This window comes from Polyodon spathula, chromosome 31, assembly GCF_017654505.1.
Source record: "Polyodon spathula isolate WHYD16114869_AA chromosome 31, ASM1765450v1, whole genome shotgun sequence".
NCBI classification, from domain to species: domain Eukaryota; kingdom Metazoa; phylum Chordata; class Actinopteri; order Acipenseriformes; family Polyodontidae; genus Polyodon; species Polyodon spathula.
Window position 1 is genome coordinate 7,615,000 of NC_054564.1, and position 18,698 is coordinate 7,633,697.

The following is an 18,698-nucleotide window of genomic DNA, read 5'->3' on the forward strand; positions in this document are numbered from 1 at the left end:
TTAATTTGTAGACCAGGACACACGAGGGCCGGCTTTGTGTTGTGCACTAAAGACATTATTTAAAGCGGCTTAATAGAGCACGTAATTAAAGCACGTTCAAATGAATTACTCTCCAAATCTTGAGTATCTGCATCCAGCACATAAACTAGAAATCCAACTGCAGCGTTACCAACTGCCATTATAGCAAACCTAGCAATCCCCAGACAGCAGAAACAAGAAGACGCTCCAGAAATAATATTTTCACATGGATCTCCTGGTATCACCTATACAAAGTGATACGATCCTCGCATACGGACAGGTATAAAGTTCTTATTTAAACTTACTCTCCGCTCTCTGGCTCGTGAATAAAAATATAGTATATAAAAAAAAAAAAGAGTCTATTTGCAAATAGCATTTTCTCAGAAAAATAATCTGTCATTTTTTAAGAGCATGTGTCAAGTGTCCCGCTGTGAGGGCGGTACCCCGGAGTCACATGACAGCCGCCTCTAGCACGTCACTGCCCTCCGTTCCGACCTCACCCCTCCCACGTGACTCGTGACTCGTGCGCAGCCGCAGTCTGTGCGCCACTCTCCCCGTCTCTTCCTCGGAATGGCTGCAAGGTTACTGCTGAGATCCGCCGTGCGCGTCGCGGCTCGTCGGGCAGGACCCGCCCCGGTCCCGGCTCCCGTACGCGGCATGTCTGCTGGAGGTGAGTCCGGGGAGCTTGCGAGCAAGCCGGGCCCGGGGCAAGGACGGGCGGCGCATTGCAGGAAGCAGCGCCGGGCCTGACCTCTGAGGACGGGTTATTGCATTTATTATAATTACTCGTTTATTTTATTTATTTAAGAAATCAAATGTTTTTTAGGGAGGCTTGTTTAAAAGTAGGTCGAGGCGGGGATATACCGCGGGCACAATGTGTTGTTTTTATATAGCGAAAGTAATTGCGTTATACAGTAATTATTTCAGATTATTTCAAGACAAGCTGAAGTAATACGTATTATTTTACAAGCGTGGGGAGGACGGACACTCGTGTTGTCCATGCTTGAGTAGATTATTATTATTATTGTTTGTAATCCAGTACAGCGCTTGATGTGTTGTTTGAGCTTGGGAAATGCGTGTGTGATTACACTGTACAGCACTGGAAGCAGTTCGGTGTTGCGTGTGTTTTAATGTTGTCCTTCAGTGTGTGCCGGTGTCTCCAGGGCAGGACACTCAAGGACACACAAGGACCGTCACGCAATACCTCTGTGTCTTCACGCAAAGTGGCAGTGCAGCTCGGCTGGTTATCCAGCAGGAGTTTCTGTGGCAGCGCTGTGTTTTAGAAATGGGCTCCCTCTCCTGACTGTTTTGTTTTTGCACATTTTCAGTGATGCATTTTTTTTTTTTTTTTTTTTTTTGCTTGACAGGCATCCCGACTGACGAGGAGCAGGCTACTGGGATGGAGAAAAAGATCATCCACGCTCTGAAGACTGGCTCTGTATGTACGCTGAGCTGCACGGCTCTTACTCTTTTGTAGCCAGAATGACAATCCCTGCTTTGGGTAACGCTCCCTCCCGCCCCCCCGGTCTTTTGTCGAGCCAGACTCCCCCTCACTGTGCTCTGTTCTGTTCCAGGACCCCTTCAGCATGTTGAGACCCAAGGAGTACGCCGGGACCAAGCAAGACCCCCACATCGTCCCCTCCATCACCGACAAGAGGATCGTCGGCTGCATCTGTAAGCGCGCTCGCTAATCTCTTCATCTGGGGCTAATCTGCGAAACCCTTTTAAACCTGTGCAGTTAGGTTGAGCCTATTTTACTGTTTAAAAAAAAAAAAAAAAAGAGATTTACAAGGGATGCATGCATGTCCCACAAATTTAAAAATGTGCCAACTTTCTTATTTTTTTGCAATGAGGCACAAAACAAGGTTTAAAATGTACTGGCAAGCTATTTGATGAAAACCTTTTTACTTGGTGTGCAATTCACACACGATAATGAAGACACTCTACTGTGCTTGCAGTGGATTTGTAATGGTCTCAGACACTGATCAGCCACCAATTCATTCCTCTCTCATTCTTTCTCTGCAGGTGAAGAGGATAACACAGCTGTAGTTTGGTTCTGGCTCCACCAGGGGGAGGCTCAGCGCTGCCCTTCTTGCGGCTCCCATTACAAACTGGTCCCTCATGAGCTGCCCCACTAACCTCTCAATTACTCTTCTTAAAGAAAAAAAAAAACAACCAAGAGAATTCCTTTGAAACAGTGTGACCTCATCTCTGTTTTTCTTTGACTTGAAATATTTATGGTTTGGGACACACACAAGTATACTTCTATAAATTCCAGTTGTGACAGTTTACAATGATACTGTAATGTACTGTATGTTGCATTTGTCTGGATCCTCTCATAAACCTTACAGCGTTTAAAACCTCAACTGCCTGCATCATTTTTTTTAATTGTTAGTTAGTTTAGCAGACGCCTTTATCCAAGGCGACTTACAGAGACGAGGGTGTGTGAGCTGTCCGTAAGCTGCAGAGTCCCTTACAACAGGGTCCCCTGAAAGACGGAGCACAAGGAGGGTCACATAGTGAGTCAGTGGCTGAGCTGGGATTTGAACTGGGGACCTGGTTACAAGCCTGTCTTTAACCACTGATCCACACAGCCTCCTACTGCTGTACTGATGTAAAAATATATTTCTAGTACGAGAGTAAATCTTCGGATTTGACAAAGATCATTTTAAAAGGCACAATGATTCTCAAGACAACACAGACCTTGCAAAATAGTTACTCTCGTTTTAATTGTTTCTTTACAAAAATATACAGTGAACACCTTCAGCCTACTGCACAGTAAAATCATTTTTACCTACCTGCAAAAATTATATATAATATATATATATAAGCTCAACGAGCCAGCTGCCCTTTATATATATATAAATGTATGAACATAATTTAGATATTTATCAAAGAAACTACTAAATGATATCAGAAAAGTCTATTGGAAGACATAATGGCAGTATAATATTTCAAGTTAGATTTTGAAATGTCACTTTTATCGTTAAGTATATGGAAGATTTCAAAGTGGTTTGTAATTCAACACGTTGCCATTAACATTATTCCACAGGTTCCATTTGACTCGGAAGCAGAATGAGTTGATTCTCGAGCAAAACCTTTGGCTGTAGCTGTAGAACTCATTCTTAATGGATCCAAACGGCTGTCGCTGTGCATGTAACAGATTCAGACTGGGTGCTAAAAGGGGTGACTGGTCTACCTGCTAAGCAGCTATAACAGGTGCTAACAATTCCCCAGAACACTCAAGTGTCTGCAGACACACTCGAAGTCTGAGCTGCAGGCTTTCATAATAGATTAGGAGCTGTTTATCTCAGTTTAAAATCTCAGTTTACACCTCTGCACAAAAGCAGGGACAATTTCGAAGATGAAGAAAAATGTGATTCAAAGTAAGCCATCCACAAACTGTCGGTGTTGCGTTCGGTGACGAACACACCTCTTTCACTCAGAGGTCAGGCACATTGCTGCTGTCTTCTGCATTGGCTGCTGTAGTGTAACTGTTCAGTGTGCAATGTGAATACAATTTTTTTTAAAACCCAGAAGGTACCGAACTGTGGAGTTTCACAGTGTTTCGAATCGCTTGAGAACGCAAACAAAGTTTAAGAACAGCCCCTCCTTGAGGGAAACGGTTTTTTTGGCAAGTGGTTTCCATGGTTACAGAACAGCAATCCATCACCGCCCAGGCCTGGCAGTCAGTATCCAGATTTTTTTTTTTTTTAATCCCCTTGCAGGCTCTTTCGTGACAGAGCTTTCAAAACAGCTTCTGAACCCCTCCCCACAATCTGACCTTAACTGAAAAGTCTTGATAAATGAGATGTTACACCTCAGTGTGTATGTCCTCCTTAAATATATTCAAATATTAATAACACCAAGAATAATATTAATAATAATTATAATAATAAACAGATGTTTAAAAATCTTTTGATCTGTAGGGCTTTGAAAATGAGATCCACTGAAAGGTTTACTTTGAGTCAACTGATCTTCCCCCTTTGCACTCGAGTTCTCAAAATGCATTCGGCTATAGCTCAATATACAATATCAGCTACAATAAAAAGCACCTTATCCCATGAATGGGGAGTCTGTATCATGAGCAGTTCATGAGATCGGTTTTGAGGTAAATCCAGTATTTGTTTCCAATATTCCAAAAGCGCTGCGACGAAGACTCTGTCCAGTTCAGCCTCACAGCTTAGTGTTTAGTGGGGTACAATGAATGCAGGCCGGCAATGGCGTAGCTGGCTTGGGGGTGCCAGACGTGCACAGGATAGAACCTCGAGCTGTGAGGGGCGGACTCATAGGGAGAGAGGAAGGGAGGTGCACCTCCCACAGCTAGGTGGCGGTACAGCGGTTCAGGTGGGTGCGATGCAGCGGGCGGCGCGGCTAGGTGAGCCGGCAGGGAGGGGAAGACGAGAGGGTGGAGGGAGGGGGGCAGGACGGAGTAGGGTTTGAGCTGCTCTAGAGGGTAGCTGGCTGGGGCTCTAGTCCTGTTGTAACCAGGGAGCAGGTAGGAAAGGTGGTGGAGGCTGGCCTGGGAGTGCAGCAGCTTGTGAGGTGCGAATGGCTTGGGGAGATCCGCTTTGCCCTTGAGGTCTCCTGAGTCTTTAGGCAGGGGGGGCACCACCCGCAGTTTCTTCTCGAAAGCAGCAGAGGCGTCGGGGTCTTCCACCATCCTCTTCTGGGGCACGTGAGGTTTGAATCCCTGGGCTTGGGGGCCTGCCCGGGGGTGGAAGATTGGTCGCACCACCTCCCCTGTTTTGGGCTGCACTTTGGTGAAACTCGACATGGGGGGAACCCAGCAGGCTTTTGGCCCAAAGCCGGCCAAAGAGGAGGGAGGCTGGCAGCTGTTCTTGGCAGAAGGGATTCCATTCTCCGTGCCTTTACTGTCAGGGCTCCAGGCACTCCGGGGAAGGCTGAGGTCAGTCGGTTGTTCCCGGGAATCTCTGCCCGTGTTCCTCGCGGCCAGATTCCTGTAGGGATTCACCTCCAGGAACCCCCTGGGGGGTTGCAGGAAGCCAGGCAGGTCCTTGCCAGGGTTATGGCTCAGGGGTTTGTAGATGCCATTCACGCAAGGGACAGAGGTGATGCTTGCGTAGTAGGCAGGGCGATCAGGGGTCTCTCTGCAGTCGTCTGGCGGGGAGGTGCAATCTTCAGAAGTGGAGCAAACGGACAGACTTGGGGAGGAAGGGGGCTCCGGAGATCCATCATCAGAGGCCCGGCTGGAAGTCGCGAGGCCAGGACTGAGTTCCGGTTGCTGGGCACGGTGGATCACAGAGGGCCTTTCAGGGCTGGAAGACGAGGGCTGGAGACGGGCTCCAGCTTTGCTCCCCTCTGCCTGGAAGAAGTGCAGAGACCCGGCCTCGCTGGCTTGCGCCATCAGCTTCTTCTTAACCAGCGGGGAGATCACCCCGCCATGACTGCCTTCCAAGTGGAAGTTGGACAGCAGGCTTTTGATTGGCCGGGATGATCCGCAGACTGAAGCCGATTGGTTTCCTTTATGATTCGGTGCCGAATGGTAAGCTCTCAGTCCGTTGGCAGTCCAGTCATCGTGAGCTCTCCTATTCCCAGACTCCTCTGGAGCGCCTGTCCCATCAGGATTCGGGTTCTCTGGTTTGTTTCGTATTTCTGAGGCTATGGAGCCTCGAGGCAGGGGCGGGCAGGTCCCGGACTCACACCGGGTGCAACAGGTCTGCTTCCCTGTTACCTGCGAGGGGAACCAAAATCAGAGGCATCACAAACAGCGCTTTACAAAAAGTACTTATTGTTCTTCATCCCCAAATGCAACCCAATGCTCTGCCAACACTATAGAAGGCATGATGAATAAATGCCCAACTTTGAGACAGGATGAATGTTTAAAGAGTTGACAGCGTTGCACTGGGTGTGCGAACTCCCTTCTACAGCAAATCGTTTGTGCTTGGATCTGAACTCGCTCAAAAGGTCTCGATAGGTCTGCTGTACTGTATTAAACTATTTAGTGGCAAGGCAGACAGTGGCATTATAGTAGCAATGGATTAGCATGCACATTGTGGCAATGGTAAGGCTAAGACACTATTGGGACTGTGCTGCCCTTGGTAGAATGGTATCACAGCGGGACAATATCAGCCCTAGACAGATGCTATCACACTGTTTTCCATTGATGGTAATGCCGTGCTCGGCTGATGAACTCTCAAGGAAGAACAGTGTATGTGTGGCCTGAAAGACTTTAAACAGTGACAACAAGAGGGTGTAAATCACACCGGCAGCAAAGAGGAAAAGGAAACAGTTTTCATCTATTTCAGATGTTTGCAGCTGTAATTCACCCAGGGTTCCACCGCTCAGGAAGTGGCACGAAAGAACTTATTAATACCTTTCAAGTCACAGCCACTGCATATTAAAAACACAGCCTTACAAATGCACACAAATATGAATGTACAGCATGATATTTAACAGGACCAAGTCTTTCAATCACAACAGGGATAGCGGCTCTAGATAGATGCAAACCCTACGTTGGGACCTTTGCCTCGACTTTACCCCCCCTTTGAAATAATGATTACAGATACTGCTATATAAATCCGCTCTCCTGTTCCATCTCCCTCCAAACTGCAAAGTGGACTTCTGCAAATCTATATGCACACGAGAAAGAAATATAAATGGGAGAGATTTGTGCTGACTGTTTAAAAGACCGGCCAGCTGTCCTGCCTTCCCCTCTATATGATGAATTGTGGAGCTCAATGAGGGTTGTGTGTCTCAGAGCCCTCCGCTCTGATATAACTGGCTCCCGCGTGTACCTCATTGCAGTCGCCGGATTTCTGTGCCTTCTCCTCCTCGTTGCTTCTCTTCCTCTTCCTCTCGCCCCCCTTGTCCTCCTTGGCGCTCTTGTACTGTTTGCGAGGTTTGGCGACAGGCAGTGGTTTGTCCTCCTCCCCCCTCAGCCTCCGCTCGAATGGCAGCACCAGCCTGCGGGACGGGCACACAGAGACTGGTATTTTTCTCCCTCATTGAAGAAATCCCCACAACAGCTCAGCAGAACCAGTCCAGAGGGGGTCCTCCGATCCCCAGGACAAACCCATTTCAAAATACAACCCCTACTTCTTACAGTAGACTTTCTGAGATACCATTTTGTAGTTTCTTTGATTACATGCTGTCAAATAATGTTCCTATCGTTTTTTTAAATGAGATCTCAATCCTAAAATTCTAGCGTATAGGCTGAGGTCTCGCACGCAGGTCCTCACGGCGGGGTCCTTACCTCTCGTAGTGGCGCCGGGTGCAGGTGGCAGCGCTGGTACTCCCCGGGCTGCCCCCCAGCTCATCGTACACGTTCTTCCACAGTCTGCGGGCCGTCACCTGGGGAAGGGAGGGGGCACAAGAAGACATGAAAATCTGGGAGCAGGCAAGGGTCTGGACAGCCCATCTAGGACAGTATAAAATACTCAACTGGGTACCCATCATAATACAGAACTCATGAATAACCATGACCTAGATTCAGCATTAAACCATTTAAAAAAAAATATATATTTTGAATGAACGAAGGCAGGCACCAGGATATGCACGAGAGACAGAGAGAGAGAGAGAGAGAGAGAGAGAGAGAGAGAGATATGACCACTAGGTCTCACCCCCCTATCCCAGTCAGGAGCTTATCAGCTGGTGTGTCTTGGGGGAGCTGCACTAACACTTGAAATGGGAGTCAGTGATGGAGCCACACTCCCAACCCAATCTTCACTGTCTGTCCTCCCAGCCAGCTGGCATAGCGGAACACTGATCCCTGGGGAACCACGCCGAAGACAGAGATGAACGCGGCAGCACCCCGCTCTCTGTGTCCCGTCAGCAATTCCACGTTCCCCCGGCCCCGCGTGCAATAACTCATCCCAGCAAAGCACCTGGTCCCAGAGGCGCTGGCTGCACGCCCTGCCATGCAGCACACACCTTAATCAGCATCGGAGCTAACGAAACTCACTTTGAGACCAGCCAGGCCAGGGCAAATAGCAGGCTTGTGATGCATCAGCTTCTCTGAATATGAACCACAACTGAAACACTGACAAGTGTTTCCACTGCTTTTTAATGCCACTGGAAACTGTAAAGTGGGCCACTACAGGGTCTATATTATTCATCTAAACAGTGGCAGATTCAAACACAGATGCTCTTAAGTTTCTAACCTGATTTTCAATCAGGGCTAAATTCAAAACGTTTGAACCAAGTCTAAAGGAGTCAGGAGGCTGCGTGGACCAGTGGTTAAACCAGGAGGTCCCCGGTTCGAACCCCAGCTCAGCCACTGACTCCCTGTGTGTGGAAGTCTTTGCTCTGAACAGCCACCTCTTCAATGTGGATGGGGGTCAGGGCATAAGGCAGCATCCCCATGCAACATAAACACTCAGGTTTGCAGTCCCAATATCCCCTAATCACCCATTACCAGGATGGTGGACAATGCTTCAGAAATATCCTTCTTATGTATTAGGACTAGCAACATTATCACCTTGATTATCGTGTTTGTCTGAATCTTTGATTCAGGATACGGTAGCGTTTCAAATGCCAACGGTTTAAATTAACAGGCGCTGCGGTTCCTCTTTTAAAGACTTGGTTACCCCTCCTCTACCACAGTAAGGGCACTTTCTCCCTTTGTTTGGGCAGTGAAGCACAGTTTGCGATCTCTCCAATGCGTGCTTACCGAGTCGTATCCTCCCAGTTTCTCCACAGCCTTGTATATCCTCCACAGGTTAACTGCAGGAAGCAAGCAGGGGAAAGAAAGTTTAGGAAAAACCTGCTGGAATCCCACTCTAGTCCCAGAGCATTACCCTGACGAACTTTTTAAAAATACTAACCTAACCCTTTTTAGAATAAATGTTGCATGCATGTAGCATGTCAAACTGAGCTCCCTGGTTAAACAGTGTTTAAATCTGCAGTGACGTGCTGTCCGGTTAGCGCTGTAGGCTGGTGGGGTTTGAGAAGTCTCTCCTCTCTGAGCTCTGAAGCTGAAACATCAACCTACCCTGCTTGAAGCCCAGGTGTGGAATCCTCTCGATGGGCGTGTTCCTCTCCTTCATGAACGCGTAGAGATTGGCCACAAAGCTCTTCTCCTCCTGCTCTTCCTGCTCCGATTGGCTCTCGCCGCTCTTCTCCTCTGTGGAGCTGGATGATTCCATATCAGCGCTCTCCTGCTCACAAACAACAGAAATCAAATTGAAAAGGACCCTCGTGAAGGGGTTTGCTGGGGTGGGCAGCACGCTCATTCAGTCGCCTCTCAAGCCTCTCGCCTGCGGAGGCTTCACTTCAAACCTGGTTCACTTTGTGTCTCTTGCCTGAAAGAAAGATGCTGCAAATATCGAAAATGATGATGTTTGTTTTTTTTGCCCAATTCTTTTGCCCCTTTTTTGCAGCAAACTCCCCACCACAGCTCAGGAAAACGAAAGGTCGTGGACGTCCTCTCAAACCGACCGGCCCTTCGCACCCTGGAGATTGACAGCAGATGTCGGCGAGCTACCAGTTCATGGAGAGCATACAGCTCACCAAGCACTGTGGGTGGCCCGGCATTCGCCACTGGTGATTGACAGCGGATGATGGACACGAGCTACCTCTTTATGCGAGGGTGGTACAGCTGAACAAGCAATGTGAACTGGTAGACTCCATCCCGGCCGACTTCCCTAACTCACGGGAGTGCCAGAGCCAATGCAATGATCCCATCTGGAATCCGCAGTGAAGACGCAGGGGTAAAACCAATGGCCATCGATGGAACCCAAAACCTGTGCGAATCCATCTGGGTCAGGGTAACTAGGAGTGTGCTACAGACAGCCAGACACAGATACCAATGACAGCAACCTGACTGCAGAGAGGTCTCGACCGCAGGCAGGAAATAAACACAGTGGACCGAGGTATTCATTTCCACTTCCAACAATATTGTCAGCAGAAATTAAAACAAAAATACCAGCTCCTGAAATTTGTCATCGAAACCCTTCATGCAAGTTTCACATCCGAACAAAATCGGAAAAAACCTCCCACTGTGATTGCTTGCTAAACATCTCTCTCTCTCTCTCTCTCTTTCACTCTCTCTCTCCCTCCAGCCTGTAAATGATATTCAAGTTGTTCAGTTATGCAAAAACTGCAGACGCGTTTATTTCCAAAGAAACCTAAAACATTTCCAAGTGCACAGACATTTAGGGTGATGCATTCATTAGGGCTGGGATTGTACAACCGGGACAAAAATGTTTCTTCCCTTCTGTTCTTACTTTTGCTCAGCAGTTATGCCCTTGAGTGAACAAAAACTAAGCATTCCCGGGGGCATCGTCAAGGGGAAATATCACATCACAGCTGATCGACTGGTCTGCAAACACGAAGAAAGGACAGTAGCTTTAGAAAATGACTGGCACAAAAAGTAAAGGACGGTACCCATGCCTGGACTTGACCGAGAGAATCACAGGATACAGCTGGAAAACACCTCGGTCTTTATCGTGCGGAGAAGTCATGCCAGCGGCGTGTCAAACACGCTGATAATATAAATTCATACTAGCTGTGCTCGACTGGTACCATTACTGCAACAAAGCCAATAATAAACGCAAGAACACTGCTGTGAAGCTTTGCACCCTTTCTTATAATTTCCAATGATACAGAGATGTTTTTAATCTGCATAGTGGTGTAAAACAGACAACACAAGCCCCGCCTTTCCTCAGCGACGCGACAGGTGGAGCCTCCAATCAGCAGAGGGGAGCTGTTGCCGTGGCAGCGGTTTCAAACTGAATCAAATTCTCTCAACCAACAACAGTTACGAGAAATGCGTGGCAGTGAATCATATCAAGCTTTTCCTTCTCAACCAGGGTAGCCCTGTCTTAGTCATCACAACACACAGCTGCTCCCATGCGCAACTGTTATCAGCCTGCTGTTTTGAGCAGCTCTGGTTTGCATCTTGACCACAAACCGAGTTCATGTGAGATTTGAACCGTTTACAGTTTCTCGTTTTTTCTTTTTCTTTTGTTCTTTCGCTGACAATATCGCTGGAGCTATAAATACCTCAGGCAGTCAACAGTGTGGTGTTATTCCCCCTCCAAGTGATGTGGAAAGGTCGTGGGTTGTAGAGTCGTTCACTGTAATGTATACAAGGCCTCGTTTTCAGTTTTCTACAGAAAAATTCCCTCGTTTCTCAAAAGCATTTATTGTTTTACAGATTTGCCTTGCCTCTGCATCAAACGCACGTAAGAAAGTGATGTGAACGCGATTTAGCGGTCTACAGGGTCAAGGTGTTTACTGCTAGATTACACCCTGAATAAATGATGATTTAGGAGGGATAGCATTTTTCATTTCTCGGTCTGAATTTGACTTGCAATTAACAATTTTCCTGTCCACATGCAGCATTTACTGCCACAATGTTTCCCTAAAATAAATATGAAAATATGTATTTATTTATTAATAAAACACATAAAATAATTTAAATACAAAAACAAATGACCTGTCCTATATACAAAAAGGATGCATTATGACCAAACTAAATTTCAAATTAAAGATAGCTTTAAAAAAAAATGTCAATATTGCTTCTTTGTGTCTTTCTAGTACATAACCACTGCATTACACAAAATACAAGAGAACAGGAAGTGCATCACAGGAAGTGACATGCGTCACAGCGACCAATATAAATAATTTCTCATTTGGCGATGTCTGGTTTCACATCTTCTTAGCTGGAAAGACAAACAATCTGGCAATACCCCTCTGCAACACTCACCTCTCTCTCTCCACTGACCTTAATAAAGACCCTATTATCAAAACCAACGCAGACTTCTTGACAAAATGACTACATTTCATAATTACTGGACTGGAGGGAACACCCTTTCTCTTAGGGGGGTGAGGGAGGGAGCAGTTCAGTCTCCATGCCTCTAGTCTGCCCTGGACTGAGGGAGCCCCCTTTCTCTTAGGGGGGTGAGGGAGGGAGCAGTTCAGTCTCCATGCCTCTAGTCTGCCCTGGACTGAGGGAGCACCCTTTCTCTTAGGGGGGTGAGGGAGGGAGCAGTTCAGTCTCCATGCCTCTAGTCTGCCCTGGACTGAGGGAGCACCCTTTCTCTTAGGGGGGTGAGGGAGGGAGCAGTTCAGTCTCCATGCCTCTAGTCTGCCCTGGACTGAGGGAGCCCCCTTTCTCTTAGGGAGGTGAGGGAGGAAGCAGTAGGTTATGAGCAGGTACCTCTTTAGGATAATACCCACAATATTCTATTAATTTCAGTGGAATTCCTGTTATTCCTATGGTGGTCTTATTTCAATTCATTTTGATCCTGATGTCACTGCGTTAACAAGGCATGTTGCATTGACATGCCTCTGAACTTGCAGCCACTGACTATTCTAAGCGTTACTGGCCTGTGCAGAATGGGGTTTGCGTAATCTTGCTTTTCAGCAAAACCCTGCATGAAATGACTGTTGTTTTCGAAATGTGCCGAGCAAACATCCCATTCAAATTTCCACAGCATCCGAATTCCGGAAAAGCGCGTGGGCGCTGTTGATGTGAAGGGGCTGATAAGCGAGTGTGTTGCGATTGCTAGCAGTGCGGCAGGGTAGATGCGATCACCTGGCCAGCTGAACCACAGAAACCACGATGCTTTCATCTCACAAGCTGGGCTTGGAAATTCAGCAGCTCGGTTTGCTTCTCAAGCCCATTTACGAGAAATCTATCGGACTGCAACCTGACTGATGCTTTTTCCACAAACTGCCTAGAACGTAGAACTTATCTGGAGTTTTCTTCAGCTATGAAAAGTTTTTATATCAGTTTTCACGCGTCATTTTGGGACTCTCTATCTTCACATTTCCTGGGAGTTTATCAGCGTTTATTAATAAACACATAAATAAACAAACAAATAAAAACAAGCAAATAAACAGACCTCAACTCATTTCGGAGTTTCCCAGGTAAATATCGGGAGTAATGGGCTCTTACCTCGCTCTCCTCGGCGCTGTCCGCCTCAATCACCTCTCTGGGATCGGGCTGCTTGTGGGCCCGATCGCTCGGGTTCGACGCTGCTTCCAAAACCAAGAGACAACAGCGTCAGCAAGCACAGTGAGAGTCATCTTAATACCAAATGAAGCAAACCTCATTAAGAAGAAAACACATTCACAATGACATAGCACACAGCCAGGGAACAGACACTTCTGAGCTTGAAATAAAAGCCTTGAAGCAGGAAAGCTTCAGTTTCACTGAACACACAGGTTCTCCTGGAAATAAGCCTTGAAGCAGGAAAGCTTCAGTTTCACTGAACACACAGGTTCTCCTGGAAATAACCAATGCTGCACATTTTCTAAGATTCCCCAGAATCGCATGGCCTAGTTTCAACCACACATGAGAACTTCCTGTCTTGAAATGAAAGATTTGCCTCTCACTGACTTCTGGGGTACAAGTGCAGTTCTGACCTTTAGAGGAACCCCCAAAACACAATCTGGAAAGGAGGTGCATTTGAAATGTCTTTAAATTGTCATTTTGATTTTGCAAAAATCTAAGTGTGACAGAGAGAAGGACGGACGGACGGACGGACGGACAGACCCCCCCCCCCCCATATCTCCAGAACCTGAACCCCAGAACGTCAGTGGCTTGACAGGAAGTGAGGTAAAAAACACTTAAGGGCATTCAAGGAAAGCTGTGAAGTCACTGGTGTCTAATTAATGGCCAAACCCACACAGAGGCTTGATCACCCAAACGTCGTGGGCTTGCCAGCAGCCTGATATTGATGACTTTCCCAGAGCAACGATGTACTTTTCTTGAAATAACCCTTGTAGCATTTCGGAATGTGAAATCTCACAGCTGTTTGAAAGCAATTCTCAACACTAGATTTTGTTTAAAAGAAATAACCGTTACTAGTTCTAAAAGTTTTTCTTTGATTACCATAACAAATAAACTGTACAGATACCATTTGTTTCCTCTAGTAAAAACACAATAAAGTGTAATAAAGCACAGGAAACATTGTAAAGCACAGAGAGGGCTGGTAAAGCACAGGAAACATTGTAAAGCACAGAGAGGGCTGGTAAAGCATAGGGAAGCATTGTAAAGCACAGAGAGGTCTGGTAAAGCATAGGGAAGCATTGTAAAGCACAGAGAGGTGTGGTAAAGCATAGGGAAGCATTGTAAAGCACAGAGAGGTGTGGTAAAGCATAAAGCATAGGGAAGCATTGTAAAGCACAGAGAGGTGTGGTAAAGCATAGGGAAGCATTGTAAAGCACAGAGAGGTCTGGTAAAGCATAGGGAAGCATTGTAAAGCACAGAGAGGTCTGGTAAAGCATAGGGAAGCATTGTAAAGCACAGAGAGGTGTGGTAAAGCACAGGGAAGCATTGTAAAGCACAGAGAGGTGTGGGCACAGGGAAGAATTGTAAAGCAGAGAGAGGTCTGGTAGGGAAGCATTGTAGGGAAGCATTGTAAAGCACAGAGAGGTCTGGTAAAGCATAGGGAAGCATTGTAAAGCACAGAGAGGTCTGGTAAAGCATAGGGAAGCATTGTAAAGCACAGAGAGGTCTGGTAAAGCATAGGGAAGCATTGTAAAGCACAGAGAGGTCTGGTAAAGCACAGGGAAGCATTGTAAAGCACAGAGAGGTCTGGTAAAGCATAGGGAAGCATTGTAAAGCACAGAGAGGTCTGGTAAAGCATATTACAAAAAAACAAACACATGGCAAATTGTGGTAAACTATGGTGGGTGCAAAATTGTGGTAAGTTTCTGATGCTTGAACTAGAGCTCTTGTGGTTTATATGCCACAAGAAACCCATTGATGGAATTACAGCCTTATTGTGTAGCTGGGTGTTGTGTTATTATTATTAGTGGTAGTATTATTCGTATTAGTATTATTATTTTCAATGTACTGTACACATTTATTTGCTGTTCATTTTCGAAATTGTGTTTAATAATTAATCATTTGAAAAACCTTATGGCTATTCTCATTATTGTAAACAGTATTGCAATTCTGCTGGTGCCGGAAGGTGTGTTTGTTTACAGTCCTCTCACCTCAGAAACCGCATCTATCTTAATACCGCCTCTCCCCCGCAAACACGCGCTATTATTATTATTATATTATTATTATTATTATTATTATTATTATTATTATTAGCACGGGGCAGGTTTCACTTGCATCAAAACAACAACGAAATGTGTTGAGAAAGTTTCCTCTTTCGAGATCACGCATTTCCTGGCTGAGAGGAGACGGCAGCTTCCTTATCTTACCTCTTTATCTTGTTTTGTTCTTTTACACCCCAGCGTCGGTTGTGTGTGTGCGTTTCCATTTAATACAAGAGAACTGGGCTATACGGTGAATAAAACCACACTGATTGGTCGACCGCCAGGTCCTGAAGTCGGCCGCCACTTTCCAGTTGGTTCACCAAATAGAACCATGTGAATCGAGGTAGAGCTCAGGTACATGGAAGCATGATAAAGCGCATCAGAAGCCAAACTCAGTGCACGAAAGGCTGGTGAATGCATTGCATCTGCACGTCAACAAAGGCAGTCTGCAAATTTCCCAGGGCCGCAGCCAGTGTAGTTATACTATGCATCATACAAGAGGCCCATACTGACCACTGCATGTACCGTGACACATGTACTGCGAGCTGCAAAACGAACTGAACTCTTACAAGCTGCCAGCCAGCACTCTACACTGTCCAAAACCATCCGCAGCGGCAACGCAGACAGACACTGGCACGGCAACTGTAATGCAAAAGGTTCTGCAAGAGCAAGGGGGTGAGGCGATGGTGCCCTGGGTCTGATTTAAACGGGCACTACAGAACGTCGCTGGTAGAATGGAACCAAAATTAGATCACTTTTTCTTTTTTTTTAATTATATATATATAATGCATATTTTAGTCGAGTGAAATCTCTTTGCATCACGTGGAAATTACTTCACATTGAAACGCGCTTTCATTTCTAACTGTATTACACAAACTGCGGCACGGTGTGAGATTCAAGCTGTCCCCTGATGGCGTGGCTATCCTCTTGTATCGACTCTATACGATACCAAGTAAAACTTTCAATGGTAAACCAATGCGTGATATCAGCTATCCGCGCCGGACTGACAGCGCGTCAGGACTATGGATCATATTCGGAATTCATTGTGCTATTTCGGGTCTGTTTGGGGTTAGACGGTTTGCATGCTACCTGCATTGTACTTTTCCTGTGAGGTAACCAAGCGCCAGCCCAGAAGCGCAGGGGTGTGAAAACTGACTGCCCCTAGCTCAATCGACAGCGCCGCTGCTTTGATGTACTGTAACAGCGACCGACCACATCCACAGTTCTACAGAAAACCTATTGGGGGGAGGAAATCGTTTCATTATACTGCGATTGCGCTTCTGATAATAGCTGGGTAACACTTTCCATAAGCGACTCTAATTACTGTGTATTTACAGAGCTGTTACTAAGTACATGTGCGCTCACACGTCATTGCAATGTGATTATGCACAGTTACAATGCATTTGACGTTAAAATCTTTTTGCACAATATATGCACAATTGCAACAGAAAGGGGTCAGGGTGCTGTCGTGCAAACAGATTCACGCGTTACGTTCATTGTAACGATGCATAGTAAGACTGTAATGCTGTGCAAGTACCACACGCATTTACTATTATGTAAACACTCAGTAATTAGAGGCACTTTGCAGAAAGGGTTACCTAAAGTTGCTTAATCTATGTTTTATTTGATATTTCTTTTAGAAATCTCGCAGCCTGGTTGCGCCCTGCAGAGCGCTCTATACAGGACTCGCGCGTCAGACTCTTTAAAATAATTCGGGATCTTCAAAACTAGCCAAAACATGGGATTTGCACACAGCAAAGCCACTTCGCGAATTACCGGTAAAAACAAAGAGTGCAAAACACCAGAAAACAACAGCGTTTAAGCCCTGTCCGAGTGTTTCTCTCCTAAACGCTGCAATTTCAACAAATAAATACATACATTATGCGTAAATACCTGGTTACCGTTAGCTAAGCATAGCGTGGTGCAAAACCTTTTGGGTTAAATGCATTAATAAATAAATACTAAAACTGGGCAAAGTTCGCTACATAACATTAAACTAAACAATTCTTTTTACATTAGTCTAAATATTCCAATATTTAATTTTCATTTCCTCCCGCCCTCATTAGCGCAGACAGCATGCTAATAGCAATGTTAACTGCATAATGAATGGATAAGTAACCAGCTAAAGCAATTAAAACATACCCATGGTGAAGAAGCGCTCGGTTTTAGTTTTGCTCCAGGTAAACAGTAAACAGTGCGTCCACACCCCGAGTGAGCCGGTCCATTGGAGAGCTCTCCGCTCACCGCTGCCACTCTCTCTCCGTTTACAAACAACTCCGCCGCCGTGCCAGGCTGTAGCGTGCGTGTGATTGGAAGGACCGGGCTCAAACCGCCACGCCCCCGAAACGCAAGCTCTCCTGGGTATTGTAGTTTTCTATGGGTGAAATTCCGTTCTGCTATTTCTGCCCGGTTGCCGGTAGTCAGAATGAAAAGAAATACCACGCGTTTTGAAATGATTACTTCTAGATACCGACAAACCGTTTAGTAAAATGTGTAGTCAAATGTGTGTAATTATTATTATTATTATTATTATTATTATTATTATTATTATTATTATTATTATTATTATTATTATTATTATGATGTTCGTGTTCCTCTGTCTGTTGTATACGCTCTTAAATTGATCTGTTTGCTGTGAACCGTGTCTTGGGTTTGATATAGAGTATATTTTACAGCACCTCATGCTTCTGTAGTTTTGATTTGTTGCGCATATGAAAACAAACCAGTGCAACTGAATATTGTCAAAATAGGCAAATTAGTGATTGTCTAATTTAATCCATGAGTCGATCACACATTCAATTAATTTAAACTTCAAACTGAATGTAGTGGTTTGTACCTCCGTTCCAAAAGCAGTAGTCAATTCAAACTATTTAAAAATCTGCTCCCCAGCTTCGTTCTTTGCAAAACAGGTATCTGCTCCCCCCCGGCAGGTTAACTGCATTTCTCTTTGCTGCTTCCCCCGTTGACTGACAGGCTTTTCAGCCAGTAACATAACGCTGTCGAGGAGAACTGACTCCCAGGAAGTGTAACCGCTATCCTGAGGACACAGCTTATAAACTGATAACCTAAAGCAGTACCAAGATATCCTGTTTTAAAATGAAATATGTGCTTCTTTCAAAACTCCACACAAAGCAGCTAATGGATTTTTTCTTGTTAGCTACAATTCGCTTAAGAAAAATTTTGCAGCAGCGGACGTTTCCTGGGTCGGTCTGGAACTTCTCAACAGCACTCGGTGTCGCAATAGTAAAAGTGTTTTATTTATATGAGGTTTCTAGTCAGGCAATAACCTTTGAGGTTTACGGTATCTCTTATTTCCCGAGTGGTCTTTCTTGGCTGTGGTAAAGCGCACAAAGAATTGCACTGCAGCACAAATCCCACACAGAGCAAGGCTGATCTTTAACATGACTGCATATTGCACGAAAACAAATTCCAAAGTTATCATTCACGACAAGACATTCCCCAAATCTCTTCTTAAACTGTCCGATGCTCCCACGCGATTCTCAAGAGCTTGTGAAATTGACCTATTGCTCTGATAGAATCAGGAAGCAGCTGCTAGCTTTGATCTAGAGTGTCGCCTTTCTAAAAGCTGACCACTTAAATGTATTTAATTTAAGAAAGCTGTTCCATGCTTATCATGTGCACAATAGTGTGCCAGGTTTTATGACATCATTGACCAGTCCTCCTCTGGGCATTTTGAATTCTACCTAGGCTTTCAT

General features: G+C 45.6%; 2 protein-coding genes across 4 annotated transcripts; one reads left to right on the forward strand and one right to left on the reverse strand.

The window, feature by feature from the left end:
* Positions 1–549: 549 nt before the first annotated feature.
* LOC121303150 (cytochrome c oxidase subunit 5B, mitochondrial-like) lies at positions 550–2,384 on the forward strand. Its single transcript, XM_041233648.1, has 4 exons — positions 550–688; positions 1,386–1,456; positions 1,593–1,692; positions 2,044–2,384. Exons 1-4 carry the CDS (start codon positions 589–591, stop codon positions 2,154–2,156), a joined length of 384 nt encoding a protein of 127 aa, XP_041089582.1. The 5' UTR covers positions 550–588; the 3' UTR covers positions 2,157–2,384.
* Positions 2,385–2,722: 338 nt separating this feature from the next.
* Positions 2,723–17,287, reverse strand: LOC121303149 (AT-rich interactive domain-containing protein 5A-like). Of its 3 annotated transcripts, none has more exons than XM_041233646.1 (7): positions 17,125–17,286; positions 12,884–12,963; positions 8,972–9,137; positions 8,651–8,703; positions 7,235–7,332; positions 6,777–6,945; positions 2,723–5,713 (listed from the first exon to the last, which is right to left on the reverse strand). In XM_041233646.1, the coding sequence occupies exons 1-7, from the start codon at positions 17,126–17,128 to the stop codon at positions 4,202–4,204; spliced, it is 2,082 nt and encodes a 693-aa protein (XP_041089580.1). In that variant the 5' UTR covers positions 17,129–17,286; the 3' UTR covers positions 2,723–4,201. The 3 variants fall into 3 exon arrangements, with proteins under 3 accessions (XP_041089580.1, XP_041089579.1, XP_041089581.1); XM_041233645.1 differs by having other exon boundaries at positions 12,884–12,966; XM_041233647.1 differs by lacking the exons at positions 8,651–8,703; positions 8,972–9,137 and having other exon boundaries at positions 12,884–12,966; positions 17,125–17,287.
* Positions 17,288–18,698: the final 1,411 nt, after the last annotated feature.